General features: G+C 41.7%; 3 protein-coding genes across 3 annotated transcripts; 2 read left to right on the top strand and 1 right to left on the bottom strand.

Moving 5' to 3' along the window:
* Window positions 1–2,817: 2,817 nt before the first annotated feature.
* On the top strand, window positions 2,818–7,455 carry LOC310962598 (uncharacterized protein; the record flags this gene model as incomplete). The annotated part of the gene is made up of 6 exons (XM_083935104.1): window positions 2,818–2,955; window positions 3,058–3,150; window positions 3,313–3,408; window positions 3,507–3,617; window positions 3,802–3,925; window positions 5,972–7,455. The coding sequence occupies 6 exons, from the start codon at window positions 2,818–2,820 to the stop codon at window positions 7,453–7,455; spliced, it is 2,046 nt and encodes a 681-aa protein (XP_083791230.1).
* A 3,708-nt stretch (window positions 7,456–11,163) lies between these two features.
* Window positions 11,164–16,104, top strand: LOC310962424 (uncharacterized protein). The gene is made up of 4 exons (XM_083934890.1): window positions 11,164–11,269; window positions 13,493–14,287; window positions 14,398–14,430; window positions 15,830–16,104. The coding sequence occupies exons 1-4, from the start codon at window positions 11,254–11,256 to the stop codon at window positions 15,877–15,879; spliced, it is 894 nt and encodes a 297-aa protein (XP_083791016.1). The 5' UTR covers window positions 11,164–11,253; the 3' UTR covers window positions 15,880–16,104.
* Window positions 16,105–16,750: 646 nt separating this feature from the next.
* Window positions 16,751–25,502, bottom strand: osgep (O-sialoglycoprotein endopeptidase). Its single transcript, XM_083934877.1, has 12 exons — window positions 25,378–25,502; window positions 22,070–22,189; window positions 21,863–21,982; window positions 20,970–21,145; window positions 20,096–20,191; window positions 19,947–19,996; window positions 19,750–19,828; window positions 19,496–19,561; window positions 19,269–19,359; window positions 18,996–19,071; window positions 17,815–17,913; window positions 16,751–17,250 (listed from the first exon to the last, which is right to left on the bottom strand). The coding sequence occupies exons 2-12, from the start codon at window positions 22,182–22,184 to the stop codon at window positions 17,211–17,213; spliced, it is 1,008 nt and encodes a 335-aa protein (XP_083791003.1). The 5' UTR covers window positions 22,185–22,189; window positions 25,378–25,502; the 3' UTR covers window positions 16,751–17,210.
* Window positions 25,503–25,681: the final 179 nt, after the last annotated feature.

Genomic DNA, 25,681 nt, shown 5'->3' with positions numbered 1-25,681 from the left:
GTGTTATTTTAACTTGTTACTTACCTCATATTTTTTTTCTTTAATTGCGTTTTTATAATAATGTCGTTCTTACACCTACGCTTATTGTAGTCTTATATAGCCTACTTCCTCTATTTGTTATTTTATTTTTACTTTCTCTCTATGTATCTGTACCTAATTCTGTCTTTGTGCTGCTGCAATACCTTTCCCCTCTGTGGATCAGTCAAGGCCTGTGTTGTCTTCTCTGTCGACCCAGTTAATTAAGCAATCATCTCATCTCATCTTCAGCCTCTTATCCGGGGTCGGGTCGCGGGAGCAGCAGCTTTAGCAGGGGACCCCAAATTTCCTGGCTATAATACAGTGTGCCATGGAAATGTTCACGTAAACGTCCCCTGATTGGGGTGTTTAAATAACTGATGACGATTTTGTTGATGTGTGTTCCTTTTTCTTCATGATAGTTTTGTCAGGAAATGACTTTAAATCTTAAATCATAAACATAAAGTCTTGGGTAGGCAGAGGGAAGTACTTTTTGTAGACACCAGAGCACATTGCAGCAATATTGGGGCTGACATTTGTATGAACTGCTTTCCCTAAATGTATTAACACTTGTATAATCAAATCACTGATAACATTTAGAACATTCTGCCCTTATTTGGTTTAGGGAGAAATGTTGTAGTCTAGTCAAACTCCTGTTTGTTAACTGTACCTTTTATTTTGTTTGTGGTTTCACCTGTAACTTCTACTTTTGTTGAAGGTTGGTCCTCTGGAACCTGAAGACATGGAGCGTTGGTCCTGCCCTGCTGCCAGGAATGCTAGCTCAGCTTTGACTGACTCAAACACCAACACATCCCAAGTTTCCATGACTTGAACCATGGGACTGCAAGCTTTTTACACGTGGCATCCTGAGATTTCAGAGATCTGACCCCCTTCCCTCTGTGGACTGGTCCTGCAGATAATCTTTCTGCATTGATGGATTCCTGTTGTTGCCGTGGGGAAAAGATAAACTATATAAAGTATTTCCTTTTTTAATTTTCTAATTAAAAATGGCCCTCAGATGATCCTGCGTGGGGGCTGTGAGGATGGCAGAGAAACAAGAATTTACTTGCACACCATAAAGGACAAGTTGATGTTGTGGAATATAATTCCAGCACATGAAAGATGTTAAAGTTACTTCAAATAAAATATTTTATCTACCTGCTAAAGGGTGGCCATTTGTTTCTTTTGGTGCATCGCATAATATTCACATGTTCACATTCAAATCTCTATTATTATGTAAAAGTACAATATTAATCTTTATTATACATGCTTTGCAACATTGCCTTGGAGAATTATTTCTGCTGTCAAGTAGTCACCTTTAATGGCAATACACAACCAACAACTGTTAATACAATGTTTAGTGTGTGTGTGTGTGTGTGTGTGTGTGTGTGTGTGTGTGTGTGTGTGTGTGTGTGTGCGCGCGCGCGCGCGTGCGTGTAAAAAGTATTAGTATGATACAGATTTATCTTATTGTGAAAATGTACTACACCTGTTTCCGGTCTAGAAGCTGCTAACAAATGTATTGCTAGCTTAGGTAGCTAAAGGGACTTAAAAACGATTTTACATTGCCTCAATCATGGAAACGACTGGAAGTTCCTACGTGGAAAACACAGGTCCGTTTTAATGGAGCGTTTAATATAGTTTTTATTTGCAGCTAACCGCGACCTAGCCTAACACTAGCTGTTTATCAGTTAGCCCCAGGTAACAGCAGTGATTGTAACTTGGCTAACAAACGTAAACACAACAAAACATTGAATTAAGGCAACCTTTAGGTTTTGCCACAATATTAGCATTGCTCTCGAGTAAACGGAGGTGTCTTGACTTCGTCCAACTGTAAACTAGTCTCACTTTCCCACCGTTTTGGATAATGTGGCTAAGTAAGCTACATGCACTCGGTGTACACGGGAGTTGTTTTGGTGTGTGTGTGTGCAGCATAGGTGCAACCGTTATATATGGGCTGTGCAGTGCTGACACAACAGGACAAAGTATTAGTTAAGTAGACAAAAATGTAATTACAGGGGCTAGAAAACATGAGAACGAGAAACTACAGTTTTCAGCACACCAAAGAGTCAGCATTGTGTTTTAATAGGAATGTATAATATCTTCACGGTTGCAACTGTGCTTGGAACCTGTGTTCATGTTTTAGCTGTCTATCTTGAGTTCTAGGTGCTGTTTGTTGTGTCATTGTGGAGGTGTGTGGGGTTTACTCACAAAACATTTGAGACAGTTGCCCAATCGACAATCAATAACCTACTTTAAACCCTTTACCGTTTTCAAATTGAGATAGATTTCATCTTAGTCAAACCAGCCCCTGTGTATAAGTATATTTTTATTGTATATGCTAACATACCCTGTGTATTAGAGTCAGGTTCTACCACTTTTGTGTGTAACACAACTTGTAGAGTTGCACAGTGTTGCGCGATGTGAAAATTAACTATCATACCATGTTCATTTACTTGGTATTGAAAACATTTTCAGTTTGAAAAGAGAATTTTTACACTTTTTTCTATCAAAACAAATGGTGTCATTATAATAAACTATTTGTTCAGCCAGAAAATCCCTTTGGTTTTTATTAATTTAAGGGTCATTGTAACTGAAAATGAGAATCAGAACTGTTAAATACCGTGGAACTGTGATATTGTCTGAGGCAGTTATACTGCGAAACCCTCCCACTGTTTTAACCCTACTTGTCACTTCTCAAAGGGACATCATGACCCCCATGTCCATGTTTGCACAGATATATTCCTGCCGCTGTCCTCATTAAGGCTGCTGATACCTCCTCTGCGGCTGCTGTCCGCAGCGATGTGGCAAGTGGCTCAGCAGAGAGAGGTTCTCGATTATGAGAAGATCGATGAGTTTGTGACACTGGTGACGGCTACGGTGCCAGACCTGCTCAGTCCAAAGCAGCGAGGCAAACTGCTCCTGCGCCTGAGAGCCAAAGTGAGTCAGTGGGTTTCACACGAGATCAAAAATGGTGATAAAAATCGTACAATAAATTCTTGCTGAAGAATCTTTCTCTTTTTACGACATCTTTCTCTTCAGATTATTCTGGAGTTGTGCAGAAATGAGGACACAGCCAACATGTTGAGCATTCAGCCTCACCTGGAACGAATCCGTCCCCCAGAATACACAGGAGTAAGTGAGAGCAGTATATTGACAACGTCCTATTACAATTCCCCAAAACATGTCAGTATATGTACATGTATACCGCACAGTGGACTGAACCTTGTAATGACTGTTCAGATGTGGCATTGATATGCTTATATGTTTGGAGATAATGGTGATGGTGTCCTTCAGAGTGGAGATGCAGAGGTGGATGCAGAGGAGGCCATTTTTGTGGAGCTCATCCAAACACTGCTGAAAAACACAGCAGAGAGGGAGCATTTTTACCAGGCAAGGCAGCTTCACATGTAACCCAGCTGGAATCCTAAAGAGAACCCCTTTTCTTTTTTTTTACGCGTTTGGGTAACCGTTACCTTTGCACTTCCCAGGAGGTTTTTCCAACAGAGTATGGTCCCAGCTACGACACAGACATGCAGCTGCTTGTGTGGGAGTTTCTGTCTAAACTGGAGAAGCTCCTTCCAGTACCAGACCTCAGTCAGGTAGGAAACTATTTACAATATAGCAGCTGCTACTTGAAACATGAATTGTGTTTAAGTTTGTGTTGTTTAAGTTGTCATGTGTATATAAAAAAAAATAATATTGGCTATGTTGCCGTAAGTATTGAAGTTTTGTCACATTTCACTGTGTATGATCACCTCCTGCTTTGTTTCGGTGTGTGAACAGACTGTGTCGTGGCTGACCTCTGCCCCCTCTGTGCTGAGGGACTGCTTGTCAGCACTCTCTAATCCTGACGACCTGACGTCTCTCCTGCAGCACCACAAATGTCTGGAGCACCTCGGAACACAAGGTGAACCAGCTGCATTGATTGGCCTTTTTTTTTTCTCCCTCTCCTCTCTCTCATGTACTTTAATCCAGCCCATCGCTGTATCATAGATCAGGGGTGGGCAATTCCGGTCCTGGAGGGTGACCTCCCTGCATGTTTTAGGTTTCTCCCTGTTCCATCACACCTGATTCACACCTGATTCTAATGATGTGCTCGTTATCAAGCAGCTGAAGCTTGTCACAGTTTTAATCATTGTTAGACTCAGGTGTGTTCGAGCAGGGAGAAACCTAAAACATGCAGGCAGCGGCTCTCCAGGATGAGAATTGCCCATCCCTTTCATAGATGATGCTATGATTACGACATAACAGAAGACCGTTCTAATGTGATGAATTTCTCATGCACAAGGAATTCCAAAGAAATTTGTATCAATAGACCAATTTAGAAAAATGTTAGCAGGTATATATGAAGTTATAGAAGGCACATGAGCATCTTTTGTACAATGATACAAACATCTGATGGAGGATTTCTTAGATTCATGTCATTTAATCTGTCATCTGATTTGTTCTATCCATGATAAAGATACAAGGCTGTAAAAAAGTTATAGTGCTGTCAATTTAATGTAAAAGAATGGTATTATCATTTTGTTTGTTCCCGTCCATATCAAATATGTTTGATATTTGTGTAAATGAGGACAATGACATATCTGTATTGTCTGTCACCACCTCAGTGGCACTGAGTTCTATATTACGCTACTATTATATTTAATAAGAAACTGCAAACAAAAATGTAGCCCTTTCAAAAAAGTTCCCCCGAGTGAGTTTTTAGAGAGGTGTCTGGCTTCAGCCACCACTCCAGCAGCAGGCAGCACCAATCTTAGGCAGGAAATAAAGTGTCTATAGAAAGTCGTGATACCCTTTTGAAATAGTCCCTTTTTTGTTCTCCAGCCTGAAATGAAAATACATGAAAAAAAATTAAAAATTTAAAAAAATTCAGCATAATTTACGCATTTAGCCTTACAACATTCAATTTTTCTTCAAAATTTCTGAAAATTACCAAAAAAAAAATAGAAACTAGAATAGCAGTGTTGGAAAAGTGATGAGCCCATTTAGAACCATTCTAAACATTCTCAGGTATAACCAATCATCTTTCAGATCACACACCAAGATAATTGGCCTCCACCTGACATCAACTGTGGTGTTTTTGATCACTTCAGAATAAAATTAGCTGTTCCTTTAGGATTCCACTCCTAGATCAATTTTCCGCCCCTGCTATTCTAGTTTTTCAATTTTTTTTAGTAATTTTCCAAAAAAAAAAAAAAAAAAGAGGACACTGAATCTGTTGAGACTGGAAAGAGGAAACAGACAGGCTGACTGCCAAATTACGACAGTGAAGGCATTAAGGCTCCGTTCACACTGCAGTTACAAGTGACCTGAATCGGATTTTTTCGCTCATATGTGACCCATATCTGATTTGCCAGTGTGAACAGCACAGGTCTCATTGCATCTGACATTTTTCGAATCAGAATTATGCCACTTTTAAATACGGCACTGAATCGGATACGGATCAGACTTTTTTTTTTTTATTCGACTGCAATCTGAACAACCAGGTCACAATTAATGCCACTTTGACGTCATTCTGACTGCTCTGTTTTGTAAATGAATGACAAATAAAGTTGTCTGAAAAAGTGTGCCACAGGTGGGAGCCAGGAACAAAATCCAAAACAAACATGGAGGACAGCAGTGAAGCAGGCGGCCAGTGGAGGGAGAGTTAAGTTAGCCATAAAGTCCTACAATACCGGTTGCCATGTTTGCTTCCATAAACACCGCTGTCGCGTGATGTCATCAATGATCAACTGTGCATGCGGGTCACTTCAGGAGTGTGAGCTGTTCACAGCAATCCGTAGACTGCCCACATTTAAAGATGTTATGTGAACAGCCAAACAAAAAAATCCATGCAAAATTGTGCATTAAGACCTGCAGGGCGAACCTAGCTAATGTTGCAGGTGAAGGGGATTTCCCATATTTGAGGGAAACCTAAAACAACTACTTCTATGTTCTGTGTTTTTCACAGGTACCACTGTGGAGATGTCCACCCAGGTGTTTGCCTGCTCTGAATGTCCATTCTTCCACATGCAGGAGTCCTACCTGCTGCAGCACATTGAGCACAGTCACCCTGAGGAGTACAGAAAACTCCAGAGGTCTACAGAGACAGCTGATGTCCCAAAGAAGAAGGCCCAGTGCCCTGAGTTCCCAAAGCCTTTCCCCATCCATGACAGGCCCGACCCTCACATGTGCCAGGAATGTGGCAAATCTTTCACTCGTGCCTCAGATGTAACTCGTCACCAGCGGACACACACAGGGGAACGCCCGTACACCTGTGACGAATGTAAGAAGGGCTTCAAGAATTCTTGGGATCTTACCAGACATCAGCGCATTCACACCGGAGAACGGCCTTTCCTCTGCTCTCAGTGTGGCAAACGGTTCACACAGATGGGGTTGCTGAAGCTGCATTTTGAACGAACCGCCTGCGGACAGACTTGTAATCCTCCCCTCGATTTCATGACAGAGGTCGTAGTGGCAGAGGAGACATCAGAGAAAGGGGACGGTCAGTACAAATGCCAGAAATGTGGCGAGAGCTTCAGTAGCATCCTGGAGCGTCTGAAGCACAGGCAGAGCCATGCGGTTAGGCGTCAGTACAAATGCTCCCTGTGTGAGAAGATATATAGCCGATCATCTGACCTCAAGAGACACCAGATGAAACACACCGGTGTGCGGCCGTTTGCCTGCGAGTGTGGGAAAAGGTTCACGCATGTGTGGCTTCTGAATAAGCACCAGCAGATCCACACCAGGGAGCGTCCGTACCCCTGCACAGAGTGTGGGAAAAGCTTCACACAGCTCCAGATCCTCAACAGGCACCTGCTGACTCACAGCGGACAGCGGCCTTTCAAGTGCTCCCACTGTGAGAAGAGCTTCTCCCAGCTGGCCAGCCTCACGCGCCACGAAAGAATCCACACGGGCGAGAGACCGTACCTCTGCACCACCTGCGAGAAGACATTCCTCACACACGGAGAGCTGGTGAGGCATCAGCGCAGCCACAGTAACTTCAGGCCTTTCAGTTGTCCGCAGTGCCCCAAGAGCTTCAAAACCAAAAGAGCTCAGAGCGAACACCTCAATACGCACACAGGAGAGCGTCCATTTGCATGCGCCCGCTGCGGAAAGCGATTCGCCAAGTCGACCTCGCTCGTTCGACACAACCTTACCCACACGGGGGAACGACCCCACCAGTGCTCGCACTGCGGAAAGACCTTCCTCACCTCCGGCGAGCTCCTCCTGCACAAACGGATCCACACAGGAGAGAGGCCATATCCGTGCTCCTACTGTGAGAGGAGGTTCAGGTGCTCCTCCGACCTCAACATGCACACACGAACACACACAGGGGAGAAGCCACACAGCTGTCTGTTCTGTAAGAAGAGCTTCTCTACTTCTACAAGGCTGAAGAGACACGTACGCACACACATGGAGAAGGAGATAGTTGTGGAATCATTGAGTCTTTGAGCGGTCAGGAGCTAATGATGTATTTATTAGAAAATGACGATTGTTGCTTTGTCATTAAAAAATATAAACCATCTTTGATCAATAGTTTAATTTGTTTGTGTCACATAAGAACCATCTTTAGAAAAGTCTAACTTTTTTTATTTGACAGAAAAATACATTAGATTACATTCTTTTAGCAGATGCTTTTGTTCAGAGTGACTCAAGTGTATTCAACTTTCATAAGACAAGAGCTAGATGTCATCCAGACATACAGTGGAGATAAAAATTAAACAACAAAGTATTCATTCTTGATTTATTCTTTTTTGTTCAGAATTTGATAAAATATCCGCTATGGCTATGCCTCTGCTGTTCTAGCATATTTTTTTAATTAACCACTTAAACAAAAAACTAAAACTAAAACCTTTATTTTTTTGGAAAAAAAACAGTGAGCAAAATTAAAGAACAGTAACCACTGTGTCAGAAGAGAAGATTTCAACAATGTTTTCTTCTATAGGATTCAAAAATGAACAGGAAGTGTAGAGGCCACAGCTTTGAATGACTTCAGCACATCTGCACCCACAGGACATCACTAGTTTCTCACACTGCTCTGCTTTGATCTTGGTCCATTCTGACTCAGTCTCTTCCACAGTTCATTAACTGTAGTTTCTTAGACAGTACTTTGTTGCTGAGGATTTTCCAGAGATTCTCTATGGGGTTTAGATCTAGACTCTGGGCTGGTCATTTCATTGTTTCAATGTTCTTAGCTTCAAGGAAGTGCTTCACCTGTTTGCAGTGTGACATGAGGCACTGTCTTGTATGAAAATTGCAGCTGATTGTGAGACAATTGCAGTTGCTGGAGGAGGTTCACAAACATTTGCATTCACCCTGCCATGTGGCATGTGGGTTCAGTCTTTCCCCAGTCCTACGCCCAACATAATGTTTCCCATCAGACACAAATAAACTGAAAGTCCTCTCATTACTGAAGTCACTCTTGACCTGTTCTCATCTGTCCACACAACATGCTCCTCAACAAAGTCAAGCCTTTTTATTCTTTCGGCTGATGAGAGGTTTGGTCACTGCAGAGTGAGCTTTAATTCCAAAAAGTCTTAAAGAACAAGACACTGTCCAGACAGATCCTGGCCTTGTTCAACATTGAACTGGTGAGAAACTTCAGATGCAGTGTTGAACCAATTCCCCATTGAGTCTCGCACAATCCTGTCCTCCATCCTTCTCTTGCACTTTTTTGATGTGAACCGGCCTTTTTGAGGGACTTAACTGAATCTGTGTCCTTGAAAAGTAAACCGGAGAGCTGCCAGATAAATGCAACAATTAAATAAACCGTCACCAGGTGCCAGATTAACACCAATAACTAGTGATTTCCAAATGAAGCTTCATGGACCATCAGTTGTATTTGTTGACCCCACTAGATGGAGCTCTTCATTTTAAGAAAAGGGCTCAATGAATGACGATTCAGTGTGTTTTCTCTAGTGGACTCAGAAAATAATGAAAATAGTTCATGAAGCTTCATTTGAACATCACTACCAATAACTGGAAGGTATTTGAACGTGTATTTTGCGCACTACTTTTTTCACAAAATAAAGTTTTTTGTTGAAGTGCCTTGGTTCATGCTAGTACAACAGTGGTATAGCCACAGCGGATATTCTATCAAATTCTGAACAATAAAAAATACAGTATTTCAGAATAAATCGAGAATGAACACTTTTGTTCTTTAATTTTGATCTCCACCTTATGCAACAAAAACAGTTGGATATGTCTTTGAGTGACCAAAGTGGCCAAATCAAAGTGATTATTTTGGTCATTTTTGGGTGCTTGAAGAGTGAAAATGGTCCAGTAAATTCAGTGGAAAAATGCAAAGTAGAGACAATTTGAATGTTTGACCTGACCCGGGGGTCCAGAGCAGGGAGAGGGACAGAACCAGCTTTGCGTTAAAATTGTGTAAAATTAGGATTGTGAAAGGTGCTGGACATTACCCACCAGGCAGAGAACCAGTAGAAGGGGTCTGAAAACTGGAGTAGGAGCTTGGCCAGTTGACTTTGATCATTATTTTGCAGTCTCTCTTTATCTTTTTATAATTAACATGTGTTCTGTCTGAGATGCAGGGACAAAGCTACTCAGGAAGGTTAAAAGGATGTTCATGGTACCTATAAAACAATTCAGGAATTAAGTTTTCGTTTTTTGAGGGAATGCTTCATTCCACATCTACCTGCTTAAAATGTTTAAAGGGGGTAGAAGACAGAGATGGTAGATAGCATTAAGGGTCATATAGTAAGGACTTTTCAAAAGGTACTGGATCAAAGAGAGGAGTAGGAGTATCTGGAGTACAGAGGCAAGAGAGGAGAGTGTGGCGAACGTGATAACGCTAAGTCAAAGAAAAGCAAGATGATGGGAGCTCCAGAGAGAAACAGGAGCAGAAAAGAGGTCAGCACAGAGGAACCAAAGAAAATGAAGAGTCACAGAGGTGAAGTCTTTGGGCTACAGAAGGAGAAAGAAAGGAGAAATATGACCAAGGAGAGCAGAGTAGGCCTACAAATGATCAGAAACAAAGCCACGAAAAGGTGGGAAAAGAGAATGCAAATGAGTTACAGTGGAGAGGGGACACAAAGATCTGTGAAGAGGACCAAAAATGTGAATAATGATCAACACGTGTCATTAGAGGAGAACTTCTCAGAAATCCAAGGTGAGTTTTTCTTATTTGTGTATTATGATTTACAGCTCATCATTCATTGGTTTATCTCTTTGCTGTCTGATTACAGAATTATAGTTTAAGAAAACGTTTTCTCAAAAGCATTCTTTAGACCAGCCATCTCCAATCCTGCTCCTGGATGGCCGCTGCCCTGCATGTTCTAGGTTTCTCCCTGCACCAACACACCTGAGTCTAATGATTATATCAGTGACAAGCTTCAGCTGCACAATAGCCTAAGCAGAGCATTAGACTTGTGTGTTGGTGCAGGGAGAAACCTAAAACATGCAGGGCAGCGGCCCTCCAGGAGCAGGATTGGAGATGCATGATTTAGACGATCATATAGTACAAACAGTGATACACTGAGCAGTTTGGCTGATAATGTGTGTTTAATATGTTTGAGAGGTCAAAAATCTTCAAAACAGACCATATTGTATAAACCAAGTTTTATTTTTTACAAACATTGCATATGCCGATTATTTGCAAACAGTGATATCCCTTTTATTCCATTTTTAAAAAAGTCATAGAGGCCTGAAGAAAATATATCTAATTTCTCAACAAAATAACAGTTAGGTAAAAAAAAAAAAACAGTAAAACATTTTGACTTTACATTGTTAATTTTTGTCATCTCACTTCCCTGTGGTGTCCAGACACAGGTGGGGTTGTTATTTGCTCATATTTGCCATTCTTATATCATATTTTATGTAGGCTAAGCCTCAGACTCTGCAGTACAGACATCTGCATTAGGGTACCTGAAGTCCAGTTTTAACCTTTCCATAACTTTTTGAATTTCTTAAATGTTTTACATAAAAAGTAACATATTTGGCTGCATTTGCAGCGTTTACGTTTGCAAAACAAATCCTCTTTATAACACATCTGTGCAGATAGAGCACTGTTACCACGTGTTCATCACATGGGTTATCGAATATGGTTTAAATATTAAAATTCCCTCCACGTTTCCCGCCGGACCGGTTATCTTCAGGGACTTCCTGTCCCACCCACATTCTCGTGTTGCTTCCGGGTGGCCACACAAGACTCATCCAGCGAGCTGTCGAGATCTTAACGCTGTAAACAAAAGTTACCAAACGGTTCAGCCTCCGCAACAAGTTAAACGAGAAATGCATATCAAAACAAGTAAGTTTGTATAACTTTCTAACATTACTGTCCGAAATTCCTCACTTTCATAGGCTATTTCTGTTGTCTTGCCGACGGTGTTAGCAACCGCGCTATCGACAGCAGCCTGCTCGGCGCTTTGAATGGGGGGTTACGAAACTTTGACTTCGGCTAACATGCTAGCTAGCTGTTTATTTCACGCTATGGTGAAATAAAGCCATCTCTTGGACGACAACGGTTGTTATTTAGGCATTGTTGAACTCTATTGACCATGCTGTTACGAGAGGTGAACTGGACCGTCGAGTTTAATTCGCCTCAACATGACGCTGCTAATTAAAGTTTGCTAACACCGGTGCTGGCTCGTTAGCTGCCAGCGCCGCACACACCAACTACAGCATGTTGTTTTTCACTAAAAGAGACGACAGGGGCTTAACGTTACAGTCAGCTAGCCTCTCGAAATGTCCGTGGTAGCGTTTGAGACGGGCTCCCTGGATTAAACTAACGTTACCGCTTCTGTTTATTTGAAATGTGGCGCTGTTGAGCGGGCTCGCTACCCAGGCCGGGTGTATCCATTACTTAATCGCGAGTGTTGCGTCTACATTTGTGACCCGTTAAGTTCCGTAACCCGTATTGTCACCGAGGACGTAGCTTATTTTCAGTTTGACACCCCTTTAAAGACACTAAATATTAATGTCAGCCTCTGCCGTGTGGACAGAAAATGGTTGAGCCAGAACTATAATGTATAATAAGTCAACCTTCCCGTCAATACAATACTAGGTTAACCAGTCATTCCCTTTTTATGATGAGCCATTAAATGTTGAACGACAGATTGTTGTGTAACATCTGAAGATCAGGTGAGATGTAGTGGAAGCTGTGAAAGGCAGTAGTCAGTATACATTTTCTATAAATACTAAAATAAACTCAAATGCTCGAGTGGCATCCATTTCCATTATTAATAAATCACGTTTTGATCATTCAGTATATACAGTATGATTAGTGAGTCAATGAGGCAAAGTTGCATATTTTGTTCCAAACCTTTTCCATATACAATAACACAAACAAGGGAGAAGATGCATTTTTTCACGTTTTGTTTGATAAACAAATTTAAAGATTAATGGAATAGATAAATGACGGGGAAATGATTCATCAAAATTGTCAAGGATTTATAGTCTGTCAATGACTAATTGACAAAAAAACAATTGTTTGTTACAATAATCCACACTCACTGGACAATTTGGGATTTGTGCCTTTCTCCTGTCAGCAGGACACACACTCAGTGTTTCGCTGTTTGATATTCATTTAATATTAGGCCATCCAGTTCTTTTCTGTGAAAGTTTGCAGCTAATGCGGGCAACTGCTGTTCTGCACACACTCCGGCTCACATAAGTCAGTTAAAAATGTCTGATCTACCCCTGATTTGTGTTAATATTAATGTGCAACCTTTTATGTTTATGATTTTATTTTCAGTTTTCTATTCAAGACAAACAAACAGAACACTAAGAGTAAAAAAGATAACTTAAAAAAATGTCACCAGACATAACTCTATTTGTGCAGTCTACATGGTTACACACATTCATGCATCGCAAGAGCAGAAGTAAAGAACAGTGGACTACACTGCCGCAGAAGATATCAAATTATTGATCTTTGAGATGGTTGATAAATGTTTCTCAAACATTTACAACATTCCTAGGTACCTTGGAGTTGGGAAAGCGTATCCTTTACATCTATAGGATTTTCATTTCATTGAGCCATTTTTTGAAGCAGGAGGGTATGAATGAGTATAACCATACCTAGCATCAGTGCTTGTTGTTCATCAGATGTGTAGTTGAGAACAGTTTCTGAGCATCCTAAAAGTACCACTTCTGGATCATTGGGAATATCTTTTCAGTGATCGTCTGAGTACTACTTAAATTCTTCAGACTAGTATTATTGTATATGAACACAGAGAATGAAGTGCATCCTTTTATGAACCACAGTGCCAGGTGAAGAATCTTGTGGTGTGAAACACCCTTTTCAACACACACACGCGCACACAGCATGCTCATCACCATGTTTGTTTGGCAAGAATCCAACCCAAGGCTTTTTTTTTTAAAATAATAGTGATAACACTGATTTTTACAGTTGCGCGTGGTTTCAAATGTGGTTGTTTCAAATTGTAGTGTAATCTCCCAAACTGGACCTTGTTTCTGGTAGGTGTGATAATTATACTAGTATATTTGACTGACCCGTAAACATCTCTTTCAGGTACATGGGAAGCCAGCAACACCGTGTGTGAGTCAGATACCCTGTGTGATCCAGCAGTCCTCGTCGCAGCCACCAACTCAGAACCACATATTCGCAACCGTCGCCTTTCTCCCGGCTCAGGCAACTGTGGAGGTGGTGGGGGTGGAGGTTGCATCTCTGGTGGTGACCAACATCCCCGGCAGCTTTCACCTGAAGGCGTACTGATCGGACCCGGCCACACACAGCCCTTCAGCTTCCGCAGGGAAAAAGAGCGCAAGGGCCAGCAGCACAAAGGCCGCAGCCTCCGCAGAGAAAGTCAAAAAGGGGTCACTCGAGTAAGCGAGAGGCCACAAAAGGTTAACCAAAAGGAGAGGTGGGTGGAGGACAGTCTGTCACTGCTCAAGCCCCCACCTGCCTTCCCAGTGCAGGACAGCCCCGCCAAGCTGCAGCCTGCCGTCAGTTACGCCTCCAAGGTGAAGGCGGGAGCAGCAAGTGGAGGGCTGGAGGAGGACCGCCCTGCCATCGGTGTGTTGCTACAGAACCAGTGGGGTCTCAGTTTCATCAGCGAGGCGAGGCCTGTCACAGAGGGCACCAGCCCTCGCCCCGCTGCCAACGCCCTCACTCCTCAGCCCACAGACGCCGAACTCTCAGCAAACCTACAGTTCGAGACGGTTCTCACAGTCCAACCTCCTGAAGAAACTATTCCAGTTGCTTCCTCCGTCACCTCCACCACACGCCCAGAGGTGGACGAGAGCAACGGGAAGCTCCTGCTTGGTTGTCGCCATCTAGTGGAGGCTTTGAACTATCACAGTAGAGGTGAGGGCTATGAGGAGCTTGAAGACAGTGCGCTGCAAGATTTTTTTATTTAAAGATTGTCAGTTCAGTGCATTAATTCTAACGGCAACTCTCTTTTTGTTTCTCCTCAGAATGGAATGCCATCTGTGACAAACAGAAAAAAGGTATGTTGACTTAAAGAGCAAATTGTTTATGTCACTCTGTTTCTCAGGTGGAAAAAAATGTTTTTTTGCGCTGGAATTATAATTAAGACGGTAACAGGCTTGTTTCATTATGATGCCTAAATTTTTTCCAACGTAATAGTAGGATAAATTTAACATGGAAGCCGTACAGATTATCATACAAAATACTATGATACAAAATAACCTAAAAGGAAGGCAATAAAACAAAATTTCTTTAAAAAAAATCTTTCATGATTTGCATAGACTACAGTAATCTATAAATTAAAGGAAACTTATTATACGCTTCTAATTTTCAGGTTCATGTTTCTACTAGAACATATGTACATGCGGTAATGTTAAAAAAACAATATTTTTTTCATACTGCTCTTGTCTGAGATGATCTGTTGTAGGGCCTGTCTATTTTAAGCCCCTTCCCGATAAGCCCAGTCTGCTCGGATTGGTCAGGTACTTCCTGGTCTCCAAGGCTAGTAGGAGGAGGCTGGGTTACTCGACAAAAGTGTCTGCGCTCTGTGGAATGACACATGCGCAGTAACATCTGGCCTGCAATTGCTGAGGCTGGATCACCATCAATCATAGAATACCCATCATCTGTTTGAAAGTTCTGTCATACTGAGTGAAACCAAAGAGCTCCTGAGAGGAGACATCACTTCCCTCCAACATCGCAGCTCCATCTCCATTGAGCATGTCATACACCAAAGCTCATACATTTTGTTTTGGTGACCCAGCCTCCTTCTATAGACATGGTCTCCTCCCTGCTTTTCCTTTATTACTGATGCTAGCATTCATGATGTTAAGTATTTTGCCCCTTGCTGTAGAAATAATTCCGTATAATTATTACTATTGTACCACTTTGAGTTTAGTCTCATTTCCTTATCTAGATCTGTAGTCCAGAGACTCCTTACTACTGTCACAGACTTTGTTTATGGGATATTTAAACAATGATTACACAAAAGTGCATGTCTGATTCTAGAATGATCCCCAGAGCAACTTCAGTCAAAAGCAACTGGACTTGGTTATTTGTCTAGGAAGACGTTTCACCTCTCATCCAAGAGGCTTCATCAGTTCATGTACACATCTGACAGAGATGCGTACATGAACTGGGGCTTACAATGACCTGGACAAATGAAAATATTCACAGGCTGATTCTAGAATGAGTTACCCATAATATAAAATGTATTTCTTCATACATAAAACCCTGCAGTTGGCCTACTGGTAGCTTGAATAATTTCTAACCATTTATTGTACGATGGTATGTTTAAACGAGGTTGTATACAATTAGGCACACATTAGCGATTTGTGTATTATAATGTATAATAGGAAAAAATACATTTATAATGCCAGATGTCCCCCCTTGACATTGTTTTGTTTTTCTGTTTTGCAGTTCCAAAAGAGGTTGTCTGGTACAAGGACACCCAGGAGCACCCAGCCTAGCAGTGTGACAAACCCAAAGCATATATAAACGCATATACAACACACCTACATGCACATTAAAACACGTAAAGATGGACACATTTATGAGTCCCGCTCTCACACACTGCACTCAGGATGATGTCTTCACGCAAAGCCACACTGAGACACTTTGGACTAACTCCTTTGAGATCTTACAGCAATGGACTTTTTTAACGCCTTACAGAAAGCCTGCCTTAATTAATCAGACCTGTTTTCATTGCCTCATTACCATTTTTAGCTTATATCTGTAGAGCTGGTCTTTTTTTAAAAGGAAAAAAAAAACAATCTGAGGAGCTGTTATTTAATTTCCCCCCCTTTTTGAAAGTCTTTTTTTTGTCCTCTGTAAAGCGAGTGGTCAATCAAGCACTTTGTTAAAAAAAAAATCTGTTGCGACCAATCTGTGTGCGAGAAACCCTCACCAGAGTGATTTATTTTTCCCCCCCTTCAGTAACAAACGGAAGAATGTCTTGTACCTGCTTGAGTTTTATGGTTCATGTATGCAGAGGACTCGCGTATCAGTCTTCAGTTTACAGAGGGGTGTAGTCAAAGGCACAGTAGAGTTCACCCTTTATCTGTCGGTTCTTAATGCTGTGTCCCTTTTTTTTTGTTTTGTTTTTGTGGTTCATGAATGATGCTCATGAGTCCATAAGGAATCTCACCGTGTTCAGTATGTTGATTTTGAAAAGAAAATGTATTGAATAAATTTACACTGGAGAAGAGGAGGAATGTAAGTGAACAGTATTGCTTAATAAAAATGAATAAACTTGACACATTTTATTTTAGTCTTTTTATTTGAAGTTCAGATTAACGGCTGTACATGCTGATGGTTAAAAAAACATTTCTTTTGCTTCCTGACAATTACAAGTGCATGATAACTGATAAGACGTAAACTAAGTCTTTAACACCGCTGCAGTAGTTTGGGTTTAAATGTAGAAGCAATGAAAAGCCTCCTATTCTCGAAGCTTGTTGTAAATCTGTCCACTCAGCTTTGTTTCAGGAGAACGGCTACGATCAGGAAACATGTCCCATATCAGCAGTGGTCCAGCCAGGTAAAGCTTATCTCGCCGTAAATATTTTTTCTTCTTCACCACCTCTTTTGACCCAAGATACATTCTTACAGAGAGCATAGTTCACCTGAAAAACTTGAAGTTGTATTGTGAAAATTGACACAAGTAATTTGTAACGCAGGTCATCAGGTAAAGGCAGCATAGAAAATAATTTCCCGAGTTGAAGTGTCCCTTCAGTGGAGTACGCCACCAGCCGTCATAACAGACCTGCTGTGACAACATGCGTAGCACCGCGATGTTACTCTGTCAGTCTCTCCACGTCACCTCCACTTCATCTGTTCTGTACCTACAGTGGGAGAAACGGTCAATATGGACAAGTCACATGGTATGACCGCACAGAATAGCAATATTAAAATTTACACTTTGGGCGTGCTTCAAACTTTTTACCAGGAGCCAAGTTACTCCTTATGGTGTCACTTTTTTTTTATACGTCTTCAAAACAAAAACATCCTTTAATTGTACATGTGATTGTATCAAAAGTCTCTGCCACCTAGAAGGGATTTTTTTTTTGGCCCTCTAACAGTACAGTGGGTAGGTCAATAATAAACTTTTTTGTGTTCTTAGGACTTTCCCCCATTTTGGCACGGTATCAAAAGGTTTTGAGTACTTTTTCTTTAATACTTGTATAGAAGTTTAAAATTCTGGTACTGTGAGAACTTTTTACGCCACATCCTGGATGGTTGAGGAAAGAAGAAAAAGCTATACTGCTGCTGGTGGATCCTGAAAGCACTTTGGATCCAGCTTTGTAGATGAATATGTTAGAAACTCAGACTAGTTCTTTGTGATTTAATGATCTATCCTTCCCCACCAAGAAACAGATGCAGAATGTGACCAATAACGTGAGGTCTACCTTTGTGTAATCCATGAGTCTTCTAGCTCCGTCACCTGTCCGGACCTAAACATCTCCCAGCCGGCTTGAGCGATCATTGCTCCGTTGTCTATGCAGAATCTGTGGCACAAAGTGAATACTGTTACCTGGGCTGAAGCTGGACACTGTTCTGGCAAAAACGACATCACCATCCAAATATACCCTAACTTTGACACGTGACACTTTATTAGGTGCACCTGTCCAACTGCTCGTTAACGCAAATTTCTAATCAGCCAATCACATGGCTGCAACTCTATGCATTTAGGCATGTAGACATGGTGAAGAGGATGTGCTGCAGTTCAAAGCAGCATCAGAACGGGGAAGAAAGGTGATTTAAGTGACTTTGAACGTGACATGGTTGTTGGTGCCAGATGGGCTGGTCTGAGGATTTCCCAAACTGCTGATCTACTGGGATTTTCACGCACAACCATCTCTAGGGTTTACAGAGAATGACCCCAAAAAGAGAAAAGATCCAGTGAGCGGCAGTTCTGTGGGCGCAAATGCCTCGTTTTAGCCAGAGGTCAGAGGAGAATGGCCAGACTGGTTGGAGCTGACAGAAAGGCAACAGTAACTCAAATATCCACTGGTTCCAACAGAGGAATGCAGGAGAGCATCTGTGAACACACAACACCACCTACTTTCTAGTAGATAGGGAACAGCAGCAGAAGACCACACTGACACTTTATTAAGCACCAGGTGCACCTAATAAAGTGGCCGGTGAGTGTAATTAAGTATTTTCAGGAAATGAATTAAATGAATAGCACCTGAGAAGGAAGACATAAGCAGTCTAAAACAGAATGCATTGGAAAAATGGTGAACAATATGTGTTAGCTGTAGATAACATTTGAATAACTATGGTCGCATGAGAATTTAGCATGATAATCCTGTAAATTAAGATGCTTAAGTGTTTCCAGGCAGAATTCTTCTCATCAGACTGGAAAAACTTTAAAAACATTTAGACAATAATGGGACACACTATTGAATGGTAGAGAGTTTAGCTGTCCCAAGTTAGTGCTCAAACCGTGTTCTGTACAGACCTTACTGTAGAGCCAGTTATAGTGAATGTATGCAAAAAACAAAGCCGCTCAAATTTCCGTCCAGGGAACCCCAACCTATTGTTCATGATTAAGTCAGTTAAAGTGATTGTGGAGCTGCTGATTTACCGTTCATCTGTGGCAAACAGCTTGGCTCCCCTCTCCTTACACATCACCCCCATCATCTCCTGCAGGCGCAGGTTACCTGCAGAGGAAACAAGAGGGCACAAAACTATTATATATAATAATATATAAATAATATGCTAATAATATCTGATAGGTACTAGTTTACTTATTTTAATTAGGATAGAAGTTATCGTTGACTTTATTTCTCTGCCCAGTGAGTGAGTCAGCAGGTGACACACATACATACATGCATGCACACATGTCTGATGTACTTACAGCCAACACCTCCAACAATCAGGACCTCTTGGGAGCCGCAATGAGCCATGGCCCGCTCAGTGATCTCCACTAGCATAGCGAACACGGTCTCCTGCAGGGAGACAGACGTTAGTGTCGTGCATTACTGACAAAACCTTGAATGGTTTCTTCAAATGGTTGTAGTGGAGCAACACAGATTCCCCGTGTGGGCCATTAACAGACTAACTGGCAGTGATGGTTCTTAGTACCTGCAGGGAGAAACACAGGTCCTCTGCTTTACACTGACCAGAGCTCAGCATCTTATGAGAAGCGTCCTATGGAAGGAAAAAAAACTGTTAGGATAGTGAACCAAAAGAATGATGTATTAAGCATCAAACCGTAATGGTGAGTATCTGTTTCAGGATTTGCCTAAATATCATTTATGTCAAAGACAATAGAGAAGATGCAATCAATATTTAGATTATTGCAGATTGACAGGCCAACGGACGAGAAAACCAATCACCTCAATGAAGGATAAAATCCCAGAAAAGGAGACGTCCATTCCTTTTACTGTGTATGGCAGCTCCACATAATGACTCCCTCTAAACAGTTGGGGCAAAGTTAAGTAGTGTAAAAAACCTTAATGGAGTAATACCGAACTTTAAGCATGCCACGCGGTCCACAGGAGCTGAGCGAAGTAGCTCAGTGTCTGTCACTCACCTTTTGGCCATCTGCTCTATGTTGTAGCCTGGACTGGGGTCATTGGAAATCTGAGTGGAGGAACAGTTCCACCATATGTATTAGCACACACCTATCACATCCAATAAAAGGAAAATAGTTGCTCCAATGAAGACCATGATGGTGCACACCTTTATAACTCTGGCGAACCTGTCGAGGCAGTTGCCGACTGCGATGTCGATGGTTTCCCCGAATATTCTGTATCGCCGCTCAGAGTATGCGATAACCTGCTCGGAAAGAAATTACATTTTTACCCCATCGACTTACGCTAACCGGCCACTTTGGTAGGTGCACCTGTCCAACTGCTCATTAACGCAAATTTCTAATCAGCCAATCACACGGTAGCATCTCAATGCATTTAGGCATGTAGACATGGTGAAGAGGATGTGCTGCAGTCCAAACGAAGCATCAGAACGGGGAAGAAAGGTGATTTAAATGCCTTTGAACGTGGCGTGGTTGTTGGTGCCAGACGGGCTGCTCTGAGTATTTCAAAAACTGCTGATCTACTGGGATTTTCACCCACAACCATCTCTAGGGTTTAAAGAGAATGGTCCCAAAAAGATAAAAGATCCAGTGAGCGGCAGTTCTGTGGGCGCAAATGCCTTGTTGGTGCCAGAGGTCAGAGGAGAATGGCCAGACTGGTTGGAGCTGATAGAAAGGCAACAGTAACTCAAATATCCACTGGTTCCAACAAATGAATGCAGGAGAGCATCTGTGACACACAACACCACCTACTTTTACTACTTTCTAGCAGAGAGGGAACAGCAGCAGAAGACCACACTGACACTTTTACTAAGCACCATGTGCCCCTAATAAAGTGGCCAGTGAGTGTATAACTCAGTGTATGTTACAGATCAACAACGTTTAACTGACAGACGATCATCATGAATTGCAGTAGCTTCGTGCCAAATAGAAAAAAAAAAAAACAAACCACACCCCTAATACTGAGAATCATGCAGACTGGCAGTTTTTCCTCAGGAGTGATGCCTACATGCAGAAACCAACCTGTGTGTTCCCTCCACTGACATAAAGCACAGTCGGGTTGTTGGCTTGTGTGATGAGTCGGCCCATCTCAATGTGTCCGATACAGTGGTTGACACCGAGGAGCGGTTTCCCCCAGAGCTGTGCGACTGTGCGAGCCACCAGGGCCACCGTCACCAAGGGGGCGCCCATACCAGGACCTGAAGGAGAAGAAGAAAAACAAGAGAGAAGGAGAGGGAGGCGTTTGTCACACTGCAGTGATAAAAGACATCACATCCTTGTTTGAGAGAAGATATTAAATTAGTCCGCCAGTTTAATGTCGCCTTGCAGGCATCGATGAACATTAGATGTTTTATGGATAATCAAACAATTACTATGCTGCACCAGGATCAATTAAACTTCCACTTCCTTTTCCACCAGTGGGTGAATTTAGTGAGTGGAGCTACTTTATAATTAAACATCGATGGCGTGTGCATTTTGAGTTATTCATGCTTTTATTACCTCTCAGTGAGTCTACTGTAATTCTTTATATGTGCGTGTAGAACTGAAGTCCCTTCGTCGTTGGTACGAGATGCAGCTGCTTGTGTTCTAACAGGAATAAGAGAGCGTGACCACAAATCACCAGTATTGGCCTCCCTCCACGGGGTTCTTGTTCGTTTCAAGATTGATTAGAAGATTTTATTGTGATCAATTTTCATTATTTGAATCGAAAGGGACGTAAGCATACAAACAGCCACATAGCAATGAATAAAAGTAATTAAACCTTTGTGTATAAGGACCAAATGATCCCCGTTCATGGAGAAAGGGTCCAGAGCCCTCATCCTGGTGAAAGTAAAATGTCAGTCTTGTTCTGACAAATAATTAGCAAATTCAAATCTTGTTCTCCCCTAAGGAAAACATGCAGCATGTTACATTACCTTTGGTGTATGCCACACAGTCGATGTCTGCAGGCTTCAGCCCTGCTTGCTCCAGGGCTTCCTTCAGAACAGTGAGTATGACAGCACGGTGGTGTCTGGCCGTGTCACTCGGCATGAACCCTGATGGGTAAAATAACATGTAGTCAACTTCACATACCAGACTTTGACATATCGTAGGTGAAGTGAAGGTGACGTAGTCCGACTTGCCTTGACCAGCGGGGGTGATGTAGGTCCGTCTCGGGTTAGAAAGCACTTCACCATCCCTGATGATTCCTATGCCGATCTTATTGGCGCTGCCCTCGAATCCAATCACTACAGTCATGACAGCTAAAGACATTTTTAGGGAAGAGAAAAGCAATGAGCAATGGAGAGCTATGGATTCTGTGTTTGCATGGAAGCGAAGAAGTGTATCTTTTTCTTAAATGTATCTCCCTAGAATTCATTCTCTTGGACGACTATTTCCGCAAAGATTAAAAAACATTAAGTTAGGCATGATAAAAGATTTTTTTTAAGAGTCATGGTCAAATTATTTGATATAAAGGGGCTTTTCCCTATCCGGGTCGCAGGGGGCTGGAGCCGATCCCAGCTGACATCTGGCATGAGGCGGGGTCCACCCTGGACAGGACGCCAGTCTATCACAGGGCACATAGAGACAAACAGAGACAGACAACCATTCACACCTGCGGGCAATAATTAGAGTAATCAATTAACCTAACACGTGCATGTCTTTGGACTGTGGGAGGAAACCGGAGAATCCAGAGAAAACTCAAGACAAATAACTTGGGTCTTTTGAAGGTTGTATGTAGATGTGAGTTTGTGTTGGTGGCTTTAACGCTTAAGTTAATTTAGTACTCGCAGCTAATGCAGAGCCCACTGACATTTCAATCTAATTAGGAAAACAGATCAACAGACACACAAGTAACATCTCATTTCACATTTCACACTCATAGTCTGTTGGAAAAAGAATTATCTACAATTGCTTAAAGTTGTGTGACAGGCAGGAATTTGATCAGGAATTTAACTAAATGAAGGAAGATGCTTCTTTATTTGAAATCAGTTGTGGTAATTTTCCAAATGACTGTTTGTCACTAAGTGTATTAATTACACACATTTGTGATTTGATTCTTCTTTGACTCAACTAAATAACATTTAATTTAAGTGTTTATTTGAGTTTTATGCAACATGTATGGCAGTTGTTTAAGGTTGAAATACAGATGGTCTAAACATGCATACATTAATTATCTCTTTTAGTATTATAAAGGTAACAAGGATCGTCCTGTGAAAGAAATCACAGAGGCCACGGGCAGACTCACTATAAGTGGACAGACACACTGGACAACTGGGTCCTGCAAAAGCCCCATGGACAGTGATGGTGATGCTCAAGTCCAATCTAAGACAGGGACAATAAACTGGAGGCCAAAAACAAGTAGGTCCCTGGTATGAGGAGCCTTGGTACTGGTCCATCCAGGTCCAGGGCCATTGAAGGGGAATCAGGCAGAGACCAGCAGTCTTTGCCACTGACAATTCCACCAAAGAAGAAAGCTAACTTTGTGCAACTGAACTAGCCTACTTCATTTGGAGCTAGGGAGGACCAAACACTGACCAAGCACATATGGCCTCACCAAAAAAGCCTTTTCTTAAATTGTGTTTTACTTCCGCAACACATCTTTTAAACAGTAGATGGTGCTATCTACTTTTGAACCTGGCCACACCAGGCATACATGTTTAAGATGCACCAGCCTGTTTTAAATGGATGGTGTGGAAGCATTTTAGCTCCCTTCAGTCTGAAGGTGAGAAGACAACACACCAGACAAAAACAGTGTGCAAATATTGCTCAAGAGTGATGAACTGCACAAACAGCTCAACTGGTCTGAGAGAAAAAAAAAGGTACTAAAAGGCCATACCACGCTGCCCAGCCAGATCGATTTGATATGATTTTATTTATTTATTTATTTATTTAAATGAGTTGGTAAATGGACTTATATAGCGCCTTTCTAGTCTTCTGACTACTCAAGGCGCTTTCACAGTGTTTGTCACATTCACCAATTCACACACTGATGGCAGTGGACATCTACAGACCATCTAATGTAACCATTCACACCACATTTACACACCCATGCGCAGCACGGGGAGCAATTCGGGGTTCAGTGTCTTGCCCAAGGACACTTTGACATGTGGACCGGGGGAGGTGGGGATCGAACCACAGCCACACAGGCTAAATCTCCTCTGCAGTCCCTGGCGGGTTGATGACATTTACGAAAATATTTAAAAGCATTTAGGAGAAAGCAGTACAAAAACATAGACACAAGAACACATGAGCATGACAAAATACAGCAACACAAGTGTGAGTTACAACATAAAAGATACACATGGAAGCTATTGATAAAACAGCACAGAGACATAAAATAAAAACATATAGCACATTTAAATACGTTAGCATTTAAGCACAGACAGAGGCATCATGCACACACAATGAGCATACACAGTATAAACACAGACATGAGCATAAGTGCACAAACTACAAGTAAGGACAGAGTAAAGTACATTAATCCGGATTATGGCAGCATGTCTGTTTTATCAAATAGCCATTGTTTTACAGTTTTATAAAATGATTTAAAGGATGTGATGAAACGAGTGCAAGAGCCAATGAGATTGCAACGTGCATTAGTGTTTATGAGGCTGTTTTCTGTTGGTCACTGTAAAGAATCTCCACCCCGTCCCTGTGAAAGGTTCGAGAGTGGGATCAGTGTGGATGTGCTGAGATCTCAGCTTCTGCCTGAAAATGTAGATATAATGATATCCTTTAAAAAACATGGAGATTCCAAACTAGGAACACAGGTTAGTAATTTAATTTAAAAAAAAAATCAAATTCTGCTTTTGTTATTCAAAACAAAATATGTGTTGAGTTTTACTTTTACAAAAAAAAAGAAAGATGCACTGTTTTGCAACGTATAACCTTGCCTCAGAAAAATGCATTTCTATTCATTCTAGATTCATGTGACTACATGCTCAATGTTGAGGTTGGAGTTTACAGTGGTGTTGAACTGGACTGCATTACACAATAAGAGGTGTTTCTAATATTTTGCCCACCCCATTTACACACGACAGGACCAGAATACACCTGTTTATATAATGACATTACTACGCCACCGCCCACTGTGACCTTAATATCAAACATAACAAACATGTTAAAGGTAGAATCCATGGCAGAGCTGCTGTATTGGCTTGAACAGGTGTACCTAAGGGAGTGACCGATGAGAGTGTATTCTGTAAGGGTTGTGTGACAGGCATATAAACATTGAACTGTGAGAAATTGAAATGGTATTTTAAAATGTGAAACAAAGTGACATTTAAGGGCATAACACATCAGCCTATACAACAACCCTCCTGATACATGGGCTACAAAATATGATACACATACTGTCCATACTGAGCTGAGGCTAATCTAAACTAGCATAGCAGTGCCACAACACTGGCTTTGTAAAACTCTGCACTGAATATCAAAATAGATATACCTAGCTTTGTCGCTTTCTTTCGGTGGTTCACATTAATCCAAATGTGTGCCAACTCAACTTTTAGAGTACTAGTTGTACTGCCTAAGCTAACTTTGTGCAACTCAACTAGCCTACTTCATTTGAGCTACGGAGGACCAGACACTGACCAAGCACATATGGCCTCACCAAAAAAGCCTTTTCTTAAATTGCGTTTTACTTCCGCAACACGTCGGTATAGCGTAATATGCGTCGTAGAAGCTACAGTTGTGTGTTTTTGCCAGTTAAAGAAGCGCTGTAAAAATAAAAGTGTCGTTTTCTTTGTAAT

Source organism: Echiichthys vipera (genome assembly GCF_963691815.1).
Source record: "Echiichthys vipera genome assembly, chromosome: 20".
Lineage (NCBI taxonomy): Eukaryota > Metazoa > Chordata > Actinopteri > Perciformes > Trachinidae > Echiichthys > Echiichthys vipera.
The sequence above is the reverse complement of the archived record's forward strand: the minus strand, read 5'-3'. Positions and strand labels throughout refer to the sequence as shown.